Here is a 22675-nt window from a genome sequence, read left to right as displayed (position 1 = left end):
TTTGTACAAAATTTATTGAACATTTGTATTTATTTTGTTGTATGTATATTTATATTATGTTTATTATGTTGTATTTTGTTTGATTTATGAATGCTCGCAGGTTTCAGCGTTGAATAGTTCCGCCTTAAACTATGCATTGATCTATGACGGCTTAGTTTAGCTTAGAAAAACTTATTTATTCCAATTACATCAAACAAACAATCAAAATAACATAGGAAAAAAAGTTATCTGAAATACGACACAATTTCATTACTCATTCACTAGAACAAGTTACATTATATATTCATAGAATAAAAATCATACTACATAACATTACTTTTTAAACTTTTTCATAATTCTCTACTTCTCTTCCGTCCCACGCTACATCATATGTTTGCCTCATCAAGCTAAGTAACACGTTTTTAAAATCTTCTTTCTTTTATCAAGTTTAATAATGATTATTTGTTGTCGTTGGGTGCCCACAACACAGTCCTTAATTAGGGTAAAATGGACAAACAACAAATTGATGATCAGGATCTAAATCATTCCAATATCGTTTATATTCAACTTCATAAACGCAATGACACTAGACTTCATTGGAATGATTCTTTGACATATATTGAAAAGGAATATAATTAAAATTTATTAAAATTATCAACTAAAACAAATGATACAATTTAATAATTATTAAAAATAACTGAGTAATTAACCAAATCATAGAATCATACCTTATTTTTACTTTAAAATTGTATCGTATAATATTTGAATGGAATAAAATTAGACAATTTGATCTGTTTGTAAAGAACACTTCTTCGCAGATATGGACAGTGAACAGACAAACGACTAGTTTGACCAGTCACAAAGACTAGTTTAATAACTAAGATTTATTTTTTTTAAAAAAAGCCTTGAACAAAGGAGAGTTAGTCAAACAAAGTCAATTAAATCTAATTTGTTCGTTATTACAACAGCAAATAAAGAAAGGCCGACTTTCTTTTGACTAATAAATTGGCTAAATTTGTTTTATTCGTCATTAGTAACAACAAACAAATCTCTAACCTTAGCTTTGGGCTGAGAGATTCTTATTTTGAGAATTAAGTTTTTCCCAAATTTACTTTAGAAAACTTTTACAAAAAAAAGATTTATTAATTTCAAATTTTCCAACAAATGACAAGTAGCTTGCATAGCACAACCTAAAAAAAGATTTGAGCCCTACCAAAATAGAAAGCTTTTACAACTACCGAAAGTAGCACATGCTAAACATATCACTCAATGGCATCACTCATCCTTGTAAAAACAATAAAAAAAAATGTTTCCAAATTCTGATTGAACTTGGTAAGCAAACATTTACAATTTCACATAAATGACCTTAAGAAGTCATAATAGTATATTCCATTATAATCTGAAAACAAAAAACTATACATATTAGCTCCATCAGCAATGGACAGATGCAAAGTGATACATACAAGTATCATACAAAAATTGGCTTATATACTCTTGTTTTTATATTTTATCTCAAAGTTTCCCATGAGCCCATAAAATGATAGCTCCTATGTTAGCCTCTAATCTATACATCATTCAGTTAAAAGTGCTAACCCAAATACAGCTGCAGAAGTCGAGAAACAGCTTAAAACAGCCGCTTCCGACAACCTTCAGCACCACAATAGCAAGGCATCTGCTTTACCTTTCCATCAGGCCCAATGACACTGTCGAGTGCATAGCCATAATCATACGTGAGTTCCTGCCAATAACAAACAGTTAGGACATATTTAACAAAAAATAAATCCCATCAGCTTTTGTGCTGATAAGTATTATGAATTCGGTTTCCTCAGATGTTCAAACATTTCCACAAGTCATACATTTTACAAATAACTTTAAGCAAACACCTAATATTTGAACCTAAATTATATCATCTCAACAAAAGCTTAAACAATGCCCTTGCTTAATTGAAAAATTTCAGATGCATGCCAAACAAAACAAAACATAATTACAAATTGAATACAATCAATAAACATGGTCATAGTTATCAACCCAATATCCAGCTCGAAAACAAGTTGACCGGGTGGGGGAAGGTAATGGACAATCCATATTCGTACCACTCCAAAGAGTGGGCCAAAGGAAAGTGATCAAAATTACCCACAAAAACATAGAGCCCTGCATAGCAAAATGAGTGGCATCGGGATAAACATGAACTGTCACACAGGTTCTAGTTCTTTGGCTAGGTTTAAACTGGTAAAAGAAGATTGTACTAGTGATAAAAAAAAAGACTCTGAATTCCAAAAAGATAACAATTATTGTAAATTTGTAACCAAACAACAATACCATAACTTCAAAATTCAATCCCAGCATATGGGGTCAACTACATGTACCCAAACAAATTTAGCATGAGAGACTGTCACACAGATTCCATTGCCCTAGCGTGAGAGATTGTGCCTAACAGAAGTTCCTCAAAGATTCAACCATCTGCTTTTCTAAATGGTGAATTTTCAGGTCTTCTTTGCACATGACCAACCCAACATAAACATGAATGGTCTTCTCTCATTTTTTTTCAGTATCGACGACTCAAGGACCTTCTCTCATGTCTTCACAAAGAATTCCCCACAGTAGGTTTACAGTTTAAACTTGTGACATGTTGCAAAAGCTATATACTGTCAGAATAAGAAACTGTCTTGAACTCATTGAGGGCCCAAGCATCTCATGACATTAAGGTGTTTTAAAAAACGTGCTGATGTGCATTCATAAAAGTAAAGTTGTTGATATAGTGTAAAAAAAGCCACAACAAAGACTTTGGGCCGTCTTTGCCTAAGCTGTAAGAAGCTCATTGCTACATTCTTTATCTATTATCTGGAGCTCTGAGCTTCACTTTTCAGATAAGAATCAAAATTATCAATTTATTTACCTAGTTCAAAATTCAAATGGAAGAGAAAGATCAGTCAGAAAAAGTGCAAGTCACCTGCAAAGGAGGTATGTTATCAGCAGCAAAAAGCATCACCCTGGCCAACTTGATATCATGGTGCAAACTCAAAACGCACTGCACAAATAGATTGGGTTCACAGCTATGGTTGATGAATCTTGCAAGGTTTCCACTAATCCCAGCATCAATGCAGAACTCCACCATGCTATCCACAACTTTCTCCTCGGAATCAGAAGGAATAGACACATCTTGCAGTCTCATCTGTTGACAAATAGTGTAATAATCAGAAACCTACATCAGCATTTTTTGCAATCAACATAACTATGCACAATTTATATATTTTGTTAATAATTAAGAATATTTTTAAAATTCAAGCAACTCATCAGCTTTTATCTGCACTAAAAACTGTTTAACTCGGCATCTCAATATGTTCAATCCACACCAAATTCAACCCTACCTAGCATAATGAGTTTTACCCATGATTTGAATGAGCTAAACTCAAATAATACACCACTTTGCATATTTTGGTAAACTTAAGATTAAAGATTAGTGAGCGAGAGGGAGAAGCTTTCAACAATGGGACAAACATAACCAAGAAAGCCCCATACAGGTGCATGCAGCAAATCAGTTTACCCTGTTTCTAAGTCAAACCCAAAGGTAACTGTCCCTAGTGGTCAGAAGCTTTAGACCATTGGAAGCAGTACACAAAATAACAAACTAAATTACATCAAAGACTATGAGTTACCTCATATAGAACTTCAGACATAGGTCCATGAGTTATAGGTCACAACTTATAAGCCATTACATCCTTATCATTATTCGGTTTTATAATGAATGAATTGGTCATCTTTAAAAGAAAAAAAGAAAAACAGAAAACAATACAGTCGACATAAACTTTTGTGCATGAAGTAAACAAGAAAAAAAACATACATGTGAGAGACTCAGTCTAGAGTCTAAACTCATCTAAATTTACGGAATTAAATTGAATAGACTATGCAAACAGCAAGACTACTAAACCAAAAAAATTATTTTGTACGTCAGATTTAGAGAAGGATCAAAAAGATGTTATATAGGGTCAATGTTCCAATCATACACCTTGGGTAGATTGAGCTGCAGAGATTGTTTACATTTAACAAACTTGAGATGTTCTCTGAAGATAGTTCTCTGAGATAGGGATTTAAAGGATAAAACTTGATCCTTACGCTCCACAAAAGCTAAGAGTGAATACAAGTCTCATTAAGGCGTTGGTTACAGAACGTCCATAATACGGAAACTCACTATTTCAAAATTAGTGATTTCCATCATATAAAAAAGGGTACCATTTACACAGAATGAGACGTGTACAATTCATCAAGTTTGAAGAGTTACTAATTTTTCTGCAGAGAATCTCTGTTCTACCATTCTATTCAAAGAAAATACAGAATATGTTCATGCTTCAAGCTTTCACATTATACAATGTATTTCGAATTGAGCTCGGTATGAAGCTTTTGAAAAATCAAGAACTTCCCTAATTAGATAGCTTGCACAAACTACTGAGTACTGAATGCAATGAGTCAGAAGAATTCAAGAGAAAAAATATTAGTAAAGAATATACCCGTATGCCGTATACAAAGAAAGTATAAATCATACAATAGAAACAACAAAAAACTTCAGCTGAATAGGATACGAGTAAGTTCAAAGTCAGGCTGCATGCTACATCATAAGTTAAAATTTACCTGTCTTCCGTCAAGTCCCTTCATTGTTTGAAGGCAATCAATGTCGAAAATAAAATTATTTTCCAACACACTATCTGCTTCATCCGATCGCTTGAGTACCCCAATATACTCGCAAATTGGTGCACCAGCTGGTATGTAGTCCCACGACCTGACAGCCCACCCCTTCTTTGGTGTTCTAAAAACCTATAAAGATTAAATTAATGTCAACCATGCAGAATAATAAAATATAGTGAACACATGTAACATCTATTATTGGCCAAAAAGAAGTACCTCAAAGCGGTATCTTAAGCCTTTTTGGGAGGTCCGGTTGATGCACGTGCATCCACAGGCACACTTTGGACCACATTCAAAGATCACAGCCTTTGCTTCAATAAGCCTAAAAAAGTATCACTAAAAATTAATCTTATGCGTAAACAAGATCTTTCATAATTACTCAAGATATTCCTTCTTACTAAGCTTCAACACACGAGTCCCCAACCAAGGGATGATCTAATTACCTGCCACCATCCCTCTGAACATAAGGGAAGTCTGAGCCGTTTAGCCTAGCACAAGCACAGATCTCGGGATCTGTGCATCTTTCGCTGCAATCACACCCGCGTGTCGGAGCAGGAATTTTCACATTGTGGGCAACTTGGATAGATTTCATATACTCAAAACCTACAAAAGTTTTCATCTCAATTGAAAGCATAAAGAAATATTGTTCTAGCCTACTTGAGGAAAATCAGGTTAATAACATGTTCCATATTTAAGTAAATGAAAATCACTCAAAAACACCGTCAATTCCATTCTAAAACATGATCTAGCACCAGCCAACCAAGCTAATGATGACTGATGTATAGCCCCACGTCAATAGATGCTCTTCCCTTGAATGGGATGAATGGAAGAGCTTAATCCAACTTAAAAATTTTGGCTCATACTTATATCATTAGCTTCGAAAAAGTTGACAAAAGACTAAACATAAGAACATTGCAACATCTTTCTATACAAAGTTACATCACTGATTTCAGTTATAAATTATAAGAGAATAGCATGACAAAAATCAAAGAAGCCAGAGCAATTCAAGCAAGAAAGGTAGACTATATTAGAAAATGGGGGCTCAGACAGCGTATGGAGTCTTTCCCATGAAACATTTGCAAGGATTAAAAATCAGTAAAAACACTGCAGTTCTACAACATAGGGACCCTTCAAAACAACAGAATATTATTACGATGATGAGTGCAGTGACAATTTAGAAGTATAACCTAGAAACAAGCATATAAAAAGTTACATCACTGATTTCAGATATAAATTATAAGAGAATAGCATGACAAAAATCAAAGAAGCCAGAGCAATTCAAGCAAGAAAGGTAGACTATATTAGAAAATGGGGGCTCAGACAGCGTATGGAGTCTTTCCCATGAAACATTTGCAAGGATTAAAAATCAGTAAAAACACTGCAGTTCTACAACATAGGGACCCTTCAAAACAACAGAATATTATTACGATGATGAGTGCAGTGACAATTTAGAAGTAGAACCTAGAAACAAGCATATAAAAAGAAAATTTCTAAATTCAAATTTTCAAGGATTGATAGTAGAAAATAATTAAGAGAACAAATGGCAGACTCTTAACACCTCTGAAAAGCATCATAATTCAAACAATAAACTGGGAAAAGAACAAACCCAAATAAAACATTTTAGCTTCTATCAGAAAAACAGTTCTTTGTTTGATTCTCAATGCGGCCCACATTTCGGTCGCGGTAAACTCAAAAACCTTTATGATACGGTCACCATACAATGATGTAGCCTTGTATTTGTACTATGCACCACAATAGACAAACAATTCGTTGGAACTTTTAAAATGTAGCCCAACACACTATTGACAAAGATTAAGCATTAATTCGTAACTCACTGAGGTCATAAAAATTACTCCCTTTTCCTCTATCCCTTATAAATTGATGCATTTTTTTTAGCTGCCTCAATTTAAATTTTACATTTCCTTTTATGGAGGGATATTCTCCCTTCAATCCTAAATCCTAACCTAGTTTAATGCATTTACACTATATCTAATTAAATAACAACTAGGAGTTCCTTAACGTATTTATACTACCCAAACCTAACTTTGCAATCCCAAAACCTACTATCCAATAAAAGTCAAAACCCTTATTATCAATTCTTTACGGACGGAGGGAATAATTCCTTCAACTTGCATTATGTGGCAAGAGACGAGTTGATGAGCAAAATTTTATCCTTATCCGAAGTAACATAAATGATGGTAAAGTGTAAATGAAAGTATATCTTATGGTAGTACTAGTGTTAACTTCTACAGCAGGAATAGAGTGTAGGATCACTGTAATTTATACAATAGTTCGCTGATATATGACAGTTGAGATGCTTGAATTCATGAGAAACAACATTTCCAGAGGCATTTGAATTCGCAAAGCTAGCACCTACAGCATGTACTACAAAGTTTGAACTTTATAAAGCTCATATGTGATACAGCTAATATTAAAGTTCTTCTGCATTATGTTGGTTTCGCCAGTTAAGTGGTCATTTCCTATGAAAAGCAACTATCAAGAAACGGTCAACATCATTCCATTATTTCAGCTTCAAGAAAAGATCAAAAACTAAAAAAAGTTAGTGACCAAGTAGTCACACAAACTCTAAGCAACCAGGATTTAGAGCAAGGGAGGAAATGAAGAAAGGAAAGACCAAAGAGCGGTGGTAGACGAGAATATAGATGGGAACAAAGCACAATCAAGAAGATAGGAAGAGTACGACAGGATGGGCTAAAACAAGTTTCAGAATGGAGGTTACTAATAGCCAAACTCATGATTACACTTGTACAAAATCAAACATTAAATTTAATTCAAATACTGGCCATGAGTAGAAAATAGTCACGTCTCCTAATTTATTTTTCCAACCACACATACAGACATTTAGCAATGAAGCCAACTAAAATGCAGAAAGCAATATGGAACAGGAACATAACCGAACAGTCAAACTTACCAGTTGGTGGTACAGGTGGATCGTCAACCAAATTTGTTGCAGGGATAGGAATATTCTCCTGGCCCTCAGAGATATCTTCACAAACCAATCTTTACCCAAAAAACAGAATTAGAAACATCTAAATATAGTATGCCCAAAAATTACCACGAAAAGGAATAGATACTAAGAGAGTAGCAACAGTTACCCTCGAACTTCAGAAACAGAATCTGGAATACGTCCTCTAACATATTGAACCTATCACGTGAATTGAAGACAAATAAAGGAAAAGGAAAAGAAATCATATTCAATAATTGACACATAAGTCACTAAACATGAAACATCACTAAAGTTCAGAAATGGCAAGCAAGTAAGAGGAAAGTAACCATGCCAGAGCTTTCATATGCAGTAGCCACATTGATAGAGGATAATGCCCTTAAACATTCTGAAGAGATAAACTACATTTAAAGCTCTTAATCAAGAGTAAAAAAAACTTTTGTGAACATTTATAACAAGCAATTAGATATCCAGAGAGTTACACAAAAAATTGACCTGACGATGTAGTAATTTCTTATGCTAAAACAAATGTTCTTAGAATCAAACGGAAGTCTACATTCTACAACACCCGGAATTTTCATAAATCCTTCACTGGAAAAAAACAGGATTCTTTGAGGGCTGACAATGAAAAGTTGGGGAAAGTGCACTGCTTAGAAAGTACTAAGGTACAGAAGATTAAAAAATCATGTTTCAGAATATGCACATCATAGCAATGCCTATTCTGGTTTCACAAAATTATAAATTAAGAGAATACCGTGAAATGCCTCGAATCTTCAAAGTAGTAACTATTTGATGACCCTAATAATCTAACAGATTATTTTTGGATACTGTCAAGTGTAAAGATGAGTCAAAGCCATAGCAACTAATTCTCAGAGAACCACTGAGTTGTAACTTGTAACAATCAGAAAACTCTTACAGTGAAGTCTTCATTGAGAAGCTATATTATAAAAACTTGCAACAGGTGATACAAGAACAATGCCAAAATAATCATACGATCAGCATGAAGTATCATCCAAAATGAAATCCACACTGCACATTGTGTATAAGCCTTAACGCTAGGCAATTCAGGCTGAATCAACCAATAGACAAAAATCTGAGAGAGTGCAAACCTGATTAGTCGTCAACTCAGGCTGGCCCTCAATGCGCTTCAAACGAAACTTGAAAACAGTAAAACCAGAAACTCCTTTCTCAGCCCAATAATTCACAACCTGCCCAGGATAGCAATCACATATTTCAACTCAAACGTACCCCACACAAAAACAAGTGCGCAGAATACCAAATAAATCATCACAAAAGAAGTATAATTTAGAACAAAAGAAAGGAAAACATTGTCTAACAGTTACATGTCAACGAAATGCTTGCATGAAACCAAATGCCAGACAATAATAATGTCAACTTGGCTTACAGTAAATCAGACCCAAACTAACCATAAAACAGCCCACCCCAGAGTGTATCTGTACACTTTTTTTCCTATTAATAGATCCATGTTGATAATTTTGGTGAATAAAATAATTATGTGCAGTGATTGACTTATATTTAAACTCATTATAAACAAAAAAAAACTGATGGAATAATAGCATAAAATATCAAAATATTCTCATTTGTCACCAAAACTTGACAAGTAATTGAGATTTGTCTCATCAATCAAAAAAACAAGCAAAAAAGAAAAGGAGGCAATATGGCTAGCAATAATTATTAATATGAAACCATATAATAAATCAGAGGTGTCCCTCAAGAAACTACTATAGGTCTATAGCAGGATCAAGCATCTATTCAAATATGCCAAAATGCAAGCGTATACAGTTAATACAATTGTAAAGTTCAAAAGGCTACAAGACAAGAATAAGTTGAATTGAAAAACGAAAGAACTTGAAATGATTTTGAATGGATAGCATAATTATAAAAAATTCATTATACGACATATAATAGCTAAAAATCAGTATGATGGGCCAAAATCATAAATGATAATAAATTAATTAATTAATTAATTAATTAATTAAAAATTAAAAAATAAATAAATAAAATAATAATAACAATAATAATAATAATAATAATAATAATAATAATAATCATGATGATGACGACGACAACGATGATAATAATTCTAATAATAATTATAAGTCTAGAACGGTAGTTGAACTAGTTTCGATAAAATTTTTACAATTACGATCTAATTATATAAAGCTAAGAGTCCACCTTAAGTTTACAGGTATTTTAATACAAGATCCTTACTTAAAGTGTCTATACAGGACTACTTTATAAAGTCCAGTCAGCTCATTCCATCATATACCATGGCTTAAAAAAGAAACGAAGAGAGTGTGCAAGCTCTCTTCACCAGAATCTGACTTGACTTGTATCATTTCTATCTGAAATTGCTTCAGTTTTCAATAACTTACATCGTATTGAGACTAGTCTAAGTTGTTAAAATCAATCTGAATTTATTTTATGGAAACAACTAACAAGTATCTTCAAAGTTAAAAATAATCAAAAAGAAAATAAACAGACATAACCATAGAAGAAATACAAATGCAAGATATTGAAAGTAAAAGAATTATTTTGCCAAATTTGTTCACAGGATCAGCTTCATATCATCCAGAGCTCAGACGCTAGCCACTTTATAGAAAAGAGAACACCTAGCTGGCTAGCCATTCTTTTTTTGAAAAGATAACAAAGAATGTGCATCAACTAATTGCAGCAGCAGATAGTTAATATTTTTGGAGATTAAGAGACTTCCACTTTCATTAATATTTTATAACTATCAAACGTACCCACCAACCCCTCTCCCATCTTGACAAATCAGAAATTCAGTACAAGCCAATAGCAAAAAAAAAAAAAAAGCAAAATGATAGCCAACCAGGTAATTACCTTATATAAACCATCATAAGTGTAGACTTTGCCTGCATAACTACTTTTTGAGAGATGACCACGAATTACACGCACAGGTAGGCCCTCTTCCATGCTATTCTGTAATGAGCATAATTTACCAGTATTATCGGCCCATAACACCTAATTCCTTATTTATGTTTCAAAACAATTTAAAAGGGACATTAAAGATTAACTCATTTACACATCTTATAAACATTATGATTCAAATGAAGATCGCCTAGAGGGGTAAAAAAAATGACAAACCCATAGACAATGGAGATCTGAAATATACAATTTGGGGGCAGTGAAAATACTTCAGGTTACAGTTCAAACAGATTATTTTACTTTAACACAAAAACCAGCATGTCTGACCAACAATAAGAACTAAGCAACGCAGAACAGATGCATAAGAGAGACTGAACTTTTTAATAGTTAGATGAGATGAATCAAACTAGACTTGAACAATCACAATTCCTTGGATTAGTTCTAGTTGAATGTCATTCTCAGTAGTGGGGGGGAGCGCAAAGAGAACACTAGTACACTACCCCCAATAACCAGCAGTCAAAGCGATTCGAACTTGGCGCCTTAAGGTCGATAAGTATCCAACCAAGTAGCTGCACCAAGTTTGGCTTTGTATAAGAGTGACTGAATATAGACATAGTTGGACTCAAAACATTCTGTACTTTTCAGAGGTGACGATATCCTTCTATAAACAATGCAACAGCAATTATCCAAATCATTTTTCCAACAGAAAAAAAAGCTTTTCCTCAATGAGACAAACAATTAAAAAGAACAGAAATCCTCCAAACACTAAACAGACACCACAGCAGCACTAAAATCCATTGTTTGGACAAGAAACAAAACTCTGGGCAATACAACATGAAGGTGTAAAAATGAATGCACTGCCCTTTCGCACATTCAAAGGTGAACAGACACTAGGTTGAAGAAAACGTTATCCAAAGCTAATAATGGATGAGTTTATATTAGGAAGGAAGGAGGGAAGAGTGAAGAATTGAGCATTTCCAAAAGCAAGGTCCTAGACCCCTATCAACTCCATACCTAGAGTATTTCAAAGCATTTTGGTCACACATCAATGATGCTCAAAGGCCATATAAACCAGAAGCAGTGAAGCATAATAGATGATAAAATTCAAGAGTAGCAATAAAATAACAAATGAAACTGAAAGAGGCAATTGACAAACAAATTGAGGCTATCTGAGAAGAGGTGCAGAAGGTACTGCATTTCATGATGTGTAAAAAGATATTCAAACAAAACTCATTACAGCAGTAATAATAAAAGGAAACTACTCAATTGCAGGACTTCATTATTGATGAAACAAATATTATAAACTATGTTTCTTTGAATACAACTTGCAAGTTCACGATCATTTGTCTCTAAACACTACCATATAAGACATGCAGCCATGAATATGTCATCTAAAAAGAAAAGCTATTGAAACACATCAAAGAAAGATTCAATCAAAATCATCTTTTGGAATAAACCTTTAAAGCTAAATTTCCACGTAACATCTTTTGATCTCCCACTTGCTTCTTATCACCCAACAAATTATTTCCACCTTGACCAGTATATATGACATCCTCTGAGTTGTCCAAGTCATCTTCATACTGGCCTGAAAGGACAATCGCAACAGCGAGTGGAAAGGTATATTTGCTGTATTCCTGTATAATAACATAAAGAGTTTTCTTAAAAAACACAAGTAAGAAAACAAGTGTATATCTAAATGTAGCTTTTAACCTTTACAAAAGATCATATAAATAGTCTTTACAAGCACATAGAACATCCTTGTTCATTCTTTTTCAATTAGAACACCTATCTTTTATTGTGCTTGGATAATTAATATAAACAGGAATGCTGCTTTTAAAATGAGTCATAGAAGAGTACAGTATTTTAATAATTAAACAGTTCATTCACAATTCACGCATTTTAAAAACATAAATGGACAATATCCCATAAACCCGTACAAAAAGCATTTTTCCAAAGAAACCCTGTTTCACAATCAAGTCTCTCCATGGCGATCATAGATCAATTCCTTGAGTGCTTCAAGTTCTTAATTATTTACATATAAAAATGATAACTGATATAATAATCATGACGACAATCATCAAAATTGCTGATACTAAAAAGTGAAAAAATACAATAATAATAAGCCGTGTATAAAAATTGAAGCACCACAAAGAATACAAGAGCAGTTTTTATATCTCTATCTTGCCTCTTTTTTTTCCTTTTTTGTCATCTTTTTTAAGTGTGAATATTAAGTTATTGTCCGTAAAACAAAATTGAGCTATTGAGATGAAAAAAAGTGATTTACCCCTTTGCAATATGCCTGCCCCATATAATCAATTCCATTCAGCCAATGGCTATGGAAACCTACTACAACCATTTCTGCTCGCGAAAAGAATTGGTGGCCAACATCAACACCTTAATCATAGACGTAGTAAAGGAATAACTATGATTTCATGGTTAAGACTGCACTCTGCAGGATTGAAATCTACAAGATTTTAAAACTTTAATCAAAACATACCAGGTATATCACCAAATCTCTTTATGGGAAATAGAACTTTCCCAGCTTCCATCATCTGCCACATTTTGTAAACAACGATCACATCAAACTAAGCTTCCAAAGAAGGAAAGATCACAAAAACAATTAACACTTCTATATTCCCCATAACTAAAAATTCCAATAACAATTTCTCTTAGTTCAATGCCATTAAGTGGCTCCTGCCTAAACCGGGTTTTGGGGTCGCACCAACCTTAAACAAAGAGGTTGTTCTCAAACCAAATAATCTTAGCTCCATCAACAATGGACATTTAGACTCCATATCAACAAGGAAGCAAACTCCTAAACAAAATTGCACATACAGACTTAAAAAATAGCAATGCCTTCATTCTATAAGCGCCAAACTAGTACTTGCCTACATATCAACAGACAGTCAACAGTAACAACTCTTTCATCGCTAAAATCGTTACCATCATACCTGTGAAATATGTGCAAATAAGCAGGAAAACATACACTACACACGGACACATTTTTATACAATTCCATTAATCAAACCATAGAATGAAAGATTACAGTAGATCCAAGTTATCCACTGTCCAACTGCTTGATGAATTTGTAAAACAGACAATCAAGAGAGGAACAAAGCAATCACATTTTGTCCTCTTTTACTTCACTGCACTGATTGGTGGTTGACGTAATTAAAGACATGGGTGATAAGGGGGCCAAATTGCCAATACTTGCAAAACAATTATAATAGAATGACGGATACAACAGCAATATTAGAACATCTACTATAAACAGCTCAAAACAAACTGAATTGACTTATAAAACAATTAAATCTCAAATACCTTACTAACTGCCTTGAGGTCAGGACGCTTATGAGGGGATTTATTGTCCACTATGCCTTTCTGAGAATCAAATCAAGTGATTTTAAATAACAAGCAGGAGAAATAAAAACACTAAAAGATGGAAATGAAGAAACAAATACCTTTTTCTTTTCCTCTTCAATAGATTTGCATCTATTCTCTTCCTCCTACAACACAAATTAACATTCAAGGTAAAACCCAAAAAATAATTAAAAAACATTATTAAATTAAATGTAGAAAATTACATACCTGAATGAGATGCAGGTAATAATTGTTGAAAATTCGAAGTGTTTCTTTAACTTTCAAATGATCGCTCTTTTCAACTCCATGAGCAGAAGCATCATCTTGAACAGCTTCCAACTTAAGACCCAAAGCCATCAACCCATCTCTTTCGTTCGGGCACTCCATCAAACCCCTTGCAACCTCAATATCATTGACATTACTCTGCTCCGGCTTCGTAATTTCCCGAACCTTCGGCTTTCTACCAGCGCCATTACTACGCTGACATTTAACCCTTTTTTCGGGCCTATTTACAGTAGACTTTGACAGCTCTTTTTCGTTGTAAGTTACTTTTTTGCCTCTCGTTCTCTCACTCGTCCTCCTCACCTCAGCAATTGGCTCCTCTGTGAACACCTCCATTCCCGCCATTGTAAGCAACCTAACATTCACATAATCAAAAAAAATTAATAAACAAAATTGAAAACAAAAACGAGAATTCGATAGCAGAAATCTCACGCGAAGTGAAAATGACCAAATTTGGGGGTAGATTTTAGGGTTTGAAGGAAAAGGGAAAGGAAGAATGAGAATTGACTATTGAGTAAGCAAGAATGGAGAAGAGTGAAATGAGATGAAAATTAAAGAAGGCGGGGAATTTTTGAAGAAAATGACGAAAATTTAGCAAAGTTGTCTGTGTTTATCTGCGTAAATTCCGAAAAGAGCGCCTTTCAGATGTTTTCTTCTTACAGTCTGTGAAAGGAGTCTTGGAAAGGCAAGACCTGGGTTGCATGTAGATCTAATAGTTGGCGCCATGGCGGGCCGCTGGGCTCGATTCATCCTGCCTGAAAAACGAGCGGACTTGAACAATATTGTCAACAAATCACAAAACAAAACTGAATAAAACGGCCAAGTAGCATAAGATCCGCGTCTGTTAATACAAGATTTGCGCTATTAGAAATTAGACTGCAAGAGTTTTTCAACGCTATATATTTATGCCTTGTTCGACAATCGAGCAAGAAATGACGACCGTTCAAAGTTTATTTTGATTTTTAGTACATGCATAAATGGACTCAGTCGCACAAGACGTGTGATAGGGCTGAGGTTGAGTCGCACAAAACGCGACCGAATCGCGATAGAGTCGCGTGTTTGGTGCAGCTCTACTGCAATTAGTTCACGCTTTTTTGCGACTCTTCAAGGGTCCGGTCACGCGATATGTGCAATTGGGTCCATTTACCCATGTACTAAAAATCGAAGCGATTAAACGGTCGTCATTTCTCGCTCGATTGTCGGAATTAGGCATATAATATATCGTTGAAAAGCTTTTGAAGTCTAGTTTCTAATGCCATAAACCTTGAATTAATGTCGCAAAAGAGTGTTCAATGGGGGGACGGGGCAATTTCTTAAAAGCCCGGGTCGAGTCACATTATTTTTAAAGCAGACCGAAGTTTGGCCAAAGGTCCATTTGACCCGCTCGACCCAGCCCATTCATATAGAAATGCTCATTTTATTAACTAATGATATTCGAGATGGTTCAAATTACATAGATGTAAGGTTGAGCATTTGACCCATCATATATTAATATTATAGATTATTTGCCCTTGAATCTCAAGTCATTAAGATAATAATGTTTAACCGTTAAAACAAATACTGTCCATTTAATTACTAGTTTAGAAAATAAGCACAACTTTCTCAAAACATAATGACAAACATTGCAGCCGAAAATGACAAATGGGCAAGATATGTTGTTCAACAAAAAATTAAGAAAAAATTACTATAAATAATACAATTTTAGGAAATTATATGATAAAAATGGGTAAATTAGCTTATAAACTAATATTTGTACTATTCTAGGAGAAAATACTCCTAAGTTGTTGTTATGCATAGTTAACTAAAAGTTGGGTTTACAATAAAGAAATTAACAAAATATTATATTAATTATAATAATTTTTCCTAAAATTAATTGATCTAAGTATGTGTTTGATTGTCCATTAAACATTTGAACCCGACCCATGACCAATCTTACCATCTTTTACGCACGTGTGAGGTTAATAAAGGTCTATAAATTTTTTATTTTAGTCCCCGAGGGGAATTTGGTATATTTGTTGATTAGTTTGGGCAAAAACCGATTTTATGATGGCACAAAATTTAGTTCATATTTCTCCCCTTTGATTCCAATGGCTTCCTGCTTATCACTTCCCCTTGTTACTGTTTAGTCGTCTGTCGTCACTTCAGGTTCATTTGGCACTGCTGGGTAAGTCTCCATTTTTTTTCTCACTTACAACTTTGGATTAAAAATCTTTGATCATTTCATAAAATTTGCCCTTCTTTCGGGATTTTCATCGCCATTGTTTGCTGCCATTTTCAGTTTGTATTTTTTTCTTTTGATTCAAAAATTGTTACGAGTTTCCACGTTTTTTGCCTTTATTTTTGGGAAAGTTTCGATTTGGATGAAGGAAATTTGTTTCAATGGGGGAATTTGTCTGTTACTGTGATTAATTATACTGCAACTCCATTGCTATAGAAAAGTTGGCATTGTTTTGATGTAATTGTTCGCTGGTATGTTGAAATTTGTGTCTGGATTGTTTGAATGAGTGTTTCTTTGTTTCTTCAATGTTAGGGTTCTTTCTTAAGTTTTTATGTCCTTTAGGGTTCAGAAGTAAAAATGATTAAAATGGTAGTAATTTCCAAACCTTAACGGCATTTATGGACAGAGTTGACTATAAATTACCTATGGCTATGCTTGCTACTTGCTACTTTAGTGGTGAGAAGTTTTGTATTGCTTTTTATGGGTTGGTTACAGGGTTTTTCTGTGTGTTTTGGCATATTTGATTCTTTGCATTAATCTGCTTGCTCATGTTCCCAATGGTGGTTTCCTGCTTTGAAATCTTTTTTATGAGATATGACTTGCACAACCTTGATCCGATCCTCATCCATTGAATGACAAAATGACTAATACAGTGATCTTTTATATTGAATTACTAGCCTGCTGGGTTTGTGGTGCGTTGATCAATTGTTAATGCCGATATGCATTAGTGGTGCGTTGACCTATGTGAAATCATTCTTATTCATTAACGCTTTTTTAATGTTATCTTTTTCATTGTTTCTGTATGAAATAATGAAGCATTCTTTATGTCTGGATTAAGTATCTCAAAAGAGAATGGGTTCTCATAAAGAGTGCGAGATTTTGAGAACTACTTCATTGTAATTGAACTTTTAGTGACACTCGATTTTACGACTTCACTTTTGTTTTAGTGTATCCATGTGAGGCCGGAAGATGTTGTTTGACACCCTTGTTAACATCATCATTTGGTTGGTGGTGGGAAAGCTAAAAGATATGTGTAGTGTATTAGTTACTAGTTCACCTTGTATCTTTCATTCCTCCTGATATGCAAATTTATTGATATTTCCTTTACCTACGACACATACATCAAAGGTATTGGTTGATCGACTTAGGGTCTTGTAAAAAGAAGATACTCCTTACTTACCTTTTACCAGTTATGTTTCCCCCTTCCCATTTCTTTTGGTAGATTTTTTTGAAGTGGGGCAAAATAAATGGGATACTGTTAATTCACTATATGAAATATATTTTCACCCAAATCCCCTAAAATCCGATTGTTTCAATTCACGGAAATGTTCATTGTTGTCATGGTCATTTCACTTCCTAAATCACTGGGAAATTCGTGCATTAGGTCACATTGATACTAGCACAAGCCCTCGATACAGAAGTCTTGCAGATTGAATAATGCTGAAGCCTTCGAATGGAACCGATCTTTCCATGTCTGCAAGTAATCAACATGTCAATTCAAATAATACAACTCCCCCACCTGTTCAGGACAAAGTGCAGGAAGGTGAAGCTGGTGCTGGGAATGAGATTGCTGGATACATATTCATGTGCAATGCTGAAACAAAACCTGAATGCTTTGTGTACAGGGTTTTTGGTGTTCCAGCTTCAAGAATTGGGGTTATACAGAGAATTAAGCCCAACACTAAGTTGTTCCTGTTTGATTTTGATGCGAAACTTCTTTATGGGATATATGTTGCTGAATCTAGCGGAAATTTGGCAATAGAGCCATATGCTTTTGGGGGAAGGTTTCCTGCTCAGGTATGGAGTTGCTATCCTTTTTGTGGCTTTACTTCTTTATTTTTGTAGGGATTTGGCTTGTTATGTTTTACTATTTTTTAATGATACGGTGTATTATTGTCCTAGGGAACTGTCTCCTTTTATAGAATGTTGTAGTATGTTTGGGATGATTAGTGTTTGCATGTTAACCCTTGTTCGTTTCTGTACTTGATTTTTCTTTTTCACCCTTCGGTCTGAATCAGAGGATTAAGGGAGGGATGGGTGGATGATCTACCTTTCATTTAGTCCTCTCTCTTCTTACAAGCCTATGCATTGTAAATAACCTCCATATGCATAGTTAATAATCTTTACCGTCCACATTTTATCGTTTTTTCATCTACCTTTCAATTTTCATTTAGTCCTCTCTCTTCTTACATTACTTCTATTATATCCCATAGCTATAGTTCCTTCTTCCTCCGTCTTGCTCTTCAAAATAGGACTACCATTAACACTTTAAACCTTCAAGCACCCAATTGGACATCAAAGAAGAATAAAAATGGAATTGTTGAATTTCTTCTCTTTTTTGAATATGAATTCCATACTTTTATCTAATAAATTTATCCTTTGATACTTAATTTTTAATATGTAGTTTTTAAGTATAAATCCTAATTTGAAATCATTGTTGGCTGGAGTTACAAAGACATACGATTTGGATTGCAACTTCCGGCAATTTAGTACGTGACACTTAGAGCGATCCTGTTTAATTGTTTCCAAGTTGGACAATAGCGGGTGCTTATTTTCAGACATATTTATGTCTCCAAGTGTAGGGTCATGGCCATGGGTACTTAAGGTGAAATAGGAATCCCCGTACCATAGATTATTTTTAGTGGTAGAAGAGAATTTTGCAATTTGAGGCAGTAGTATGTTGTGTTGTGATGTAAGTGAAGAATTCTGAAGGGCATGTATGTACCTTTTCAGAGTTACAAGAAAGTACATGGTCTTTCATCAGAATTTCTTCAGATAGTACAGAGCTTTTGTGTTTGTTCTGTCGTTTTGTTTCAATCTCTATGAACAGAAGAGGCTGAGTGGCTTTGGTCAGCCATAATTTGTTGTTTGTATTGCAAGATACTCGCATGCTAACCCAGAATGCTAATTCACATGTTTTATATTAGCTGATGACCGTATCGTGTATTTTATGTGTTGAATTAAGTGTGATTTTACACAGGCATGCATAGTTACAGATCTTTTTACTGGTCTGAGTCACTTTTGATCATGTACTGTAGCATGTGTTGCTTACACCCTTATAGGTACCATTACTTTTCTAAAATCTTTGTTAGGTGAAGTTCACAATTGCGAGGGACTGTTTACCTTTGCCAGAGCTGGCTTTTAAAGATGCCATAAAAGAAAACTATTACAGTGTCTCCAAGTTCAAGCAAGAGCTTAATGGTTGGCAAGTAAGTCTATTTGAGACATCATCTTCTATATATATTACAGTGATTTAGTTTAATTGTGTCAATTACTATTCATGAAACTAGGTGAATGAATTGGTTTCACGATTTCGCCCAATCTTTGCACCATCATCACCAAAACAGTCATCTCTGGCCTTTCACGGTGGTGTGGGAAATCTGTATCATAAGTACATGGAGCCAAGCCAACAAGTTACCAGGTTTTCCTCTCATGGCCAATTAATCCTGTGAATTGTGCGACCTTGAAATAACAGATAATTGTTTCTGGTTTTTACTTGTAGTTACTTGGACTGTTTCTACTGCTCCAGCTATTCTAGAAAGATTGATCACATTGATTTTAGCCTTATTGTTAATGTTAACTGAGCTAAAGTAATTCTGAAAGCTTATATTACGCACAGTCATACATAAATACTTTACTCGTTTCAAGTTAGCCTAAAAGTCAAGGGAAATTCCACATGGTAACTCTGAGGTTTTGGATTTTCCACGTGGTAACCAAAACTTTTAAAAAATCCACGCGGCAACCCTGAGGCCTGAGGTTTACCAAATTGTTCCACCATAAACTTTTTGCACACAAAACGTTAGCAAACGTTAATTTTGAAGCTTTGAGGCTGTTGTACGTCTATTTATGCGACTCACCATTTCAAATGCCATCAGTTTCAATCTTTTCCCCCAAAATGTAAACACTAACTTTACCATCTTTGGATTTGGGGGAAAAATATAATTTGGATGAAAGATGGTAGAGTTGGGGTTTATGTTTTGGGGAAAAAGGTTGAAACTGATGGCATTTGAAATGATGAATCGCATAAATAGGCGTACAACAGCCTTAAAGCTTCGAAATTAACGTTTGCTGACGTTTTTATGTGCAAAAAGGTCAAGGTGGAACAATTATGTAAACCTCAGGGTACGTGTGGATTTTTTTAAAGTTTTGGTTACCACGTGGAAAACCCAAAACCTCAGGGTTGCCACATGGAATTTCCCAAAATTCAATTAATACCCATGTTTAAATAACTAAAAGTTTTTCGGGCATTTAATTTAATTAATATATTCCGATCACATGAAACCATTAACTTAGAAATTAATGATCATAATGAATGGATATAGACACATACTCCTTTGTTCCCCTGAGATTGCTCCTCAGGGGATGGCACAAGATAAAGTGGGCATTTTAGTGGGGAATTGTTGGTTGGGCCATGCCCTTTAGTGAAATAATTATAGGATTTGATGTAAGAAAGAGAAATTAAGTCTAGACTATAGTGGGGTATTATAGGTGGGGTCATGTTCAAAAATAGTAATGGAGAAGATTCAATGGGATGGCCTAAAATAGTTATATGTGGCAAATTCAGGGGGGGTGGACGGAGCAATTATTTTGTAATTATCGTACTTGCCATCTTTGAATAATTTGTAATTTATTAGAAGTGGCCCATCTTTGAATGTTGTACTCAACTATGAATATGTATCTCTTTTAATATTCATTATCTGGCATGCTTTTTACGCTTTGTCTATTTGAAATATTGCTTTACCTCATGAAGATGACTTAGCTACTGACATAGCTATGTGTACAGTAATGGAAGTGCACCAGAAGCTCCACAAGTTGCCTTAGCAAGGGGCTATTTTGGACAAAATCAAATGACTGGGTTCACCATGGCACCCCCATCTTCTATGCTACCACAAACTTTAAGTGCTTCTCATTGGGTTGCCGTGGCTGCTAAAGCCCCGACTTCTGAAGGTCAAGTGATGTCATTACGGAACGAATCGGGTGTCAGACATGCACGTGTTTCATACAATAGTTCCGATACAAGGGGAGTGGGCTATGGACATCAGATTCAAGGATATCCTGATTCTTCTAAAGCAGTATCAGGGATAACTGATCAAGCTGTAAATGGGAGACCCGTCCATGCATATGAGACACACCCACAGTCTGCTTCTCCTCTAATTCAATCAGGGACTACTTATCAAGGAGTCTACAACACGTCCATGCCTGTCTATGAAACGCATTTGCATCCTCCGAATAGCTATTATACCCAGACTCAAGGTGTTTCAACAGTGCCTCAGACACCAATACCTGGAAGCAATGGTCTGAATGTTGTTGATTCTTATTCGTATTACAACAGCCAAGTCTTCCCTGCTCCCATGAGTGTTGTCCATGGTGATGTACATTTGTCTCAAACACAACCATCAGTGAACAGTGGAGTGGGTGTTGATAATTCATATCAATATTACTATGGTACCGACGCTGCATCTTTGACTTACGACTATGGGAATCAAATGTACTATAGCGCCTATCAACCAGCAGCGGTAACAAATGTTCAAGACGTCAGTAGTAACCCTGCCCCTGTTCCTGTTCCTGGTTCCGAAATGTACCAAACCTATTGGACTGCACCTCCTGTTTAACTGAATCTAGAGATCTGACTCAGCTTACATATGTGCATTACTTTTGCCTCTATAAAATCTAACCTAGTATTCATAGATAGTTTTTGGGTTGAAAGAAATAGTATTCGATCTGCAGGAAAGCATTTGTTGCTGGCTCAAACTACAAACTAGTGACGGAATTGCTTGCTTGTTACGTCATTTTCAGCCTCTTGCTGAATCCCAGTGTAGTTAAACTTAATTTGAGAGATTATGGTAGTTAGAAATTTATGCAATTTAGGTTTTGTTCCCATAAAAGTTGCTCATACTTTTACATATTGTACATATTTCGTGTGTGTATCTATGTGTTCTGTTAAGTTGTGCTGGTGCTTTGCACACACCATGGCCTTTCAGATCATTTTTGTGCCTAATTGAAACTCAACTCCTTTGTTTCCGACGCTAGAACAGTTGATTTCAAACTTTTGTGTTATTCGCTGTGTGAAGATTCTTTAGATACTTTTACTTTACCTCGCATGTCATTACTTAAATGTCAAGTGGCTTCTGTTTAGACTCTATACTCCGATGTCTCACAATTATCGTCAAATATTAAGTTTATTGATCATAATAAAATATTTCCTCTGTCATTTTGAATTTGCACCTTAAAACTTAAATATGTAAGAACTTTTTGAGTCTTATGGTGCAAACTCTAAGGAA

At 34.8% G+C, this 22675-nt stretch overlaps 2 protein-coding genes across 4 annotated transcripts; one reads left to right on the top strand and one right to left on the bottom strand.

Moving 5' to 3' along the window:
• Window positions 1-1278: 1278 nt before the first annotated feature.
• On the bottom strand, window positions 1279-14855 carry LOC130821361 (histone-lysine N-methyltransferase, H3 lysine-9 specific SUVH4-like). Of its 2 annotated transcripts, XM_057687091.1 has the most exons (16): window positions 14609-14855; window positions 14123-14531; window positions 13996-14040; window positions 13856-13915; window positions 13032-13086; window positions 12819-12928; window positions 11992-12168; window positions 10490-10588; window positions 8734-8832; window positions 7776-7825; window positions 7592-7680; window positions 5103-5262; window positions 4876-4981; window positions 4606-4788; window positions 2930-3151; window positions 1279-1717 (listed from the first exon to the last, which is right to left on the bottom strand). In XM_057687091.1, the coding sequence occupies exons 2-16, from the start codon at window positions 14519-14521 to the stop codon at window positions 1604-1606; spliced, it is 1968 nt and encodes a 655-aa protein (XP_057543074.1). In that variant the 5' UTR covers window positions 14522-14531; window positions 14609-14855; the 3' UTR covers window positions 1279-1603. The 2 variants fall into 2 exon arrangements, with proteins under 2 accessions (XP_057543074.1, XP_057543075.1); XM_057687092.1 differs by having other exon boundaries at window positions 14123-14848.
• A 1324-nt stretch (window positions 14856-16179) lies between these two features.
• LOC130821362 (uncharacterized) lies at window positions 16180-22592 on the top strand. Of its 2 annotated transcripts, none has more exons than XM_057687093.1 (5): window positions 16180-16340; window positions 17779-18191; window positions 19487-19603; window positions 19685-19815; window positions 21178-22592. In XM_057687093.1, exons 2-5 carry the CDS (start codon window positions 17832-17834, stop codon window positions 22004-22006), a joined length of 1437 nt encoding a protein of 478 aa, XP_057543076.1. In that variant the 5' UTR covers window positions 16180-16340; window positions 17779-17831; the 3' UTR covers window positions 22007-22592. The 2 variants fall into 2 exon arrangements, with proteins under 2 accessions (XP_057543076.1, XP_057543077.1); XM_057687094.1 differs by having other exon boundaries at window positions 17922-18191; window positions 21178-22574.
• Window positions 22593-22675: the final 83 nt, after the last annotated feature.

The sequence above is a fragment of the Amaranthus tricolor genome, chromosome 8 (assembly GCF_026212465.1).
Source record: "Amaranthus tricolor cultivar Red isolate AtriRed21 chromosome 8, ASM2621246v1, whole genome shotgun sequence".
In the NCBI taxonomy this organism is placed as follows: Eukaryota; Viridiplantae; Streptophyta; class Magnoliopsida; order Caryophyllales; family Amaranthaceae; genus Amaranthus; species Amaranthus tricolor.
This window is presented reverse-complemented; position numbering and strand designations above follow the sequence as displayed.

Excerpts from the sequence above, each read along its gene's own strand:
- LOC130821361 (XM_057687091.1), bottom strand. The coding sequence starts at position 14,521 with ATGGCGGGAATGGAGGTGTTCACAGAGGAGCCAATTGCTGAGGTGAGG. Across the intron at positions 4,789-4,875 it reads GCTTAAGATACCGCTTTGAG|GTTTTTAGAACACCAAAGAA; the intron begins GTACTTCTTTTT and ends TAATCTTTATAG. Across the intron at positions 1,718-2,929 it reads ATAACATACCTCCTTTGCAG|GAACTCACGTATGATTATGG; the intron begins GTGACTTGCACT and ends TGTTATTGGCAG.
- LOC130821362 (XM_057687093.1), top strand. The coding sequence starts at position 17,832 with ATGCTGAAGCCTTCGAATGGAACCGATCTTTCCATGTCTGCAAGTAAT. Across the intron at positions 18,192-19,486 it reads GGGGAAGGTTTCCTGCTCAG|GTGAAGTTCACAATTGCGAG; the intron begins GTATGGAGTTGC and ends AATCTTTGTTAG. Across the intron at positions 19,816-21,177 it reads CCAAGCCAACAAGTTACCAG|TAATGGAAGTGCACCAGAAG; the intron begins GTTTTCCTCTCA and ends CTATGTGTACAG.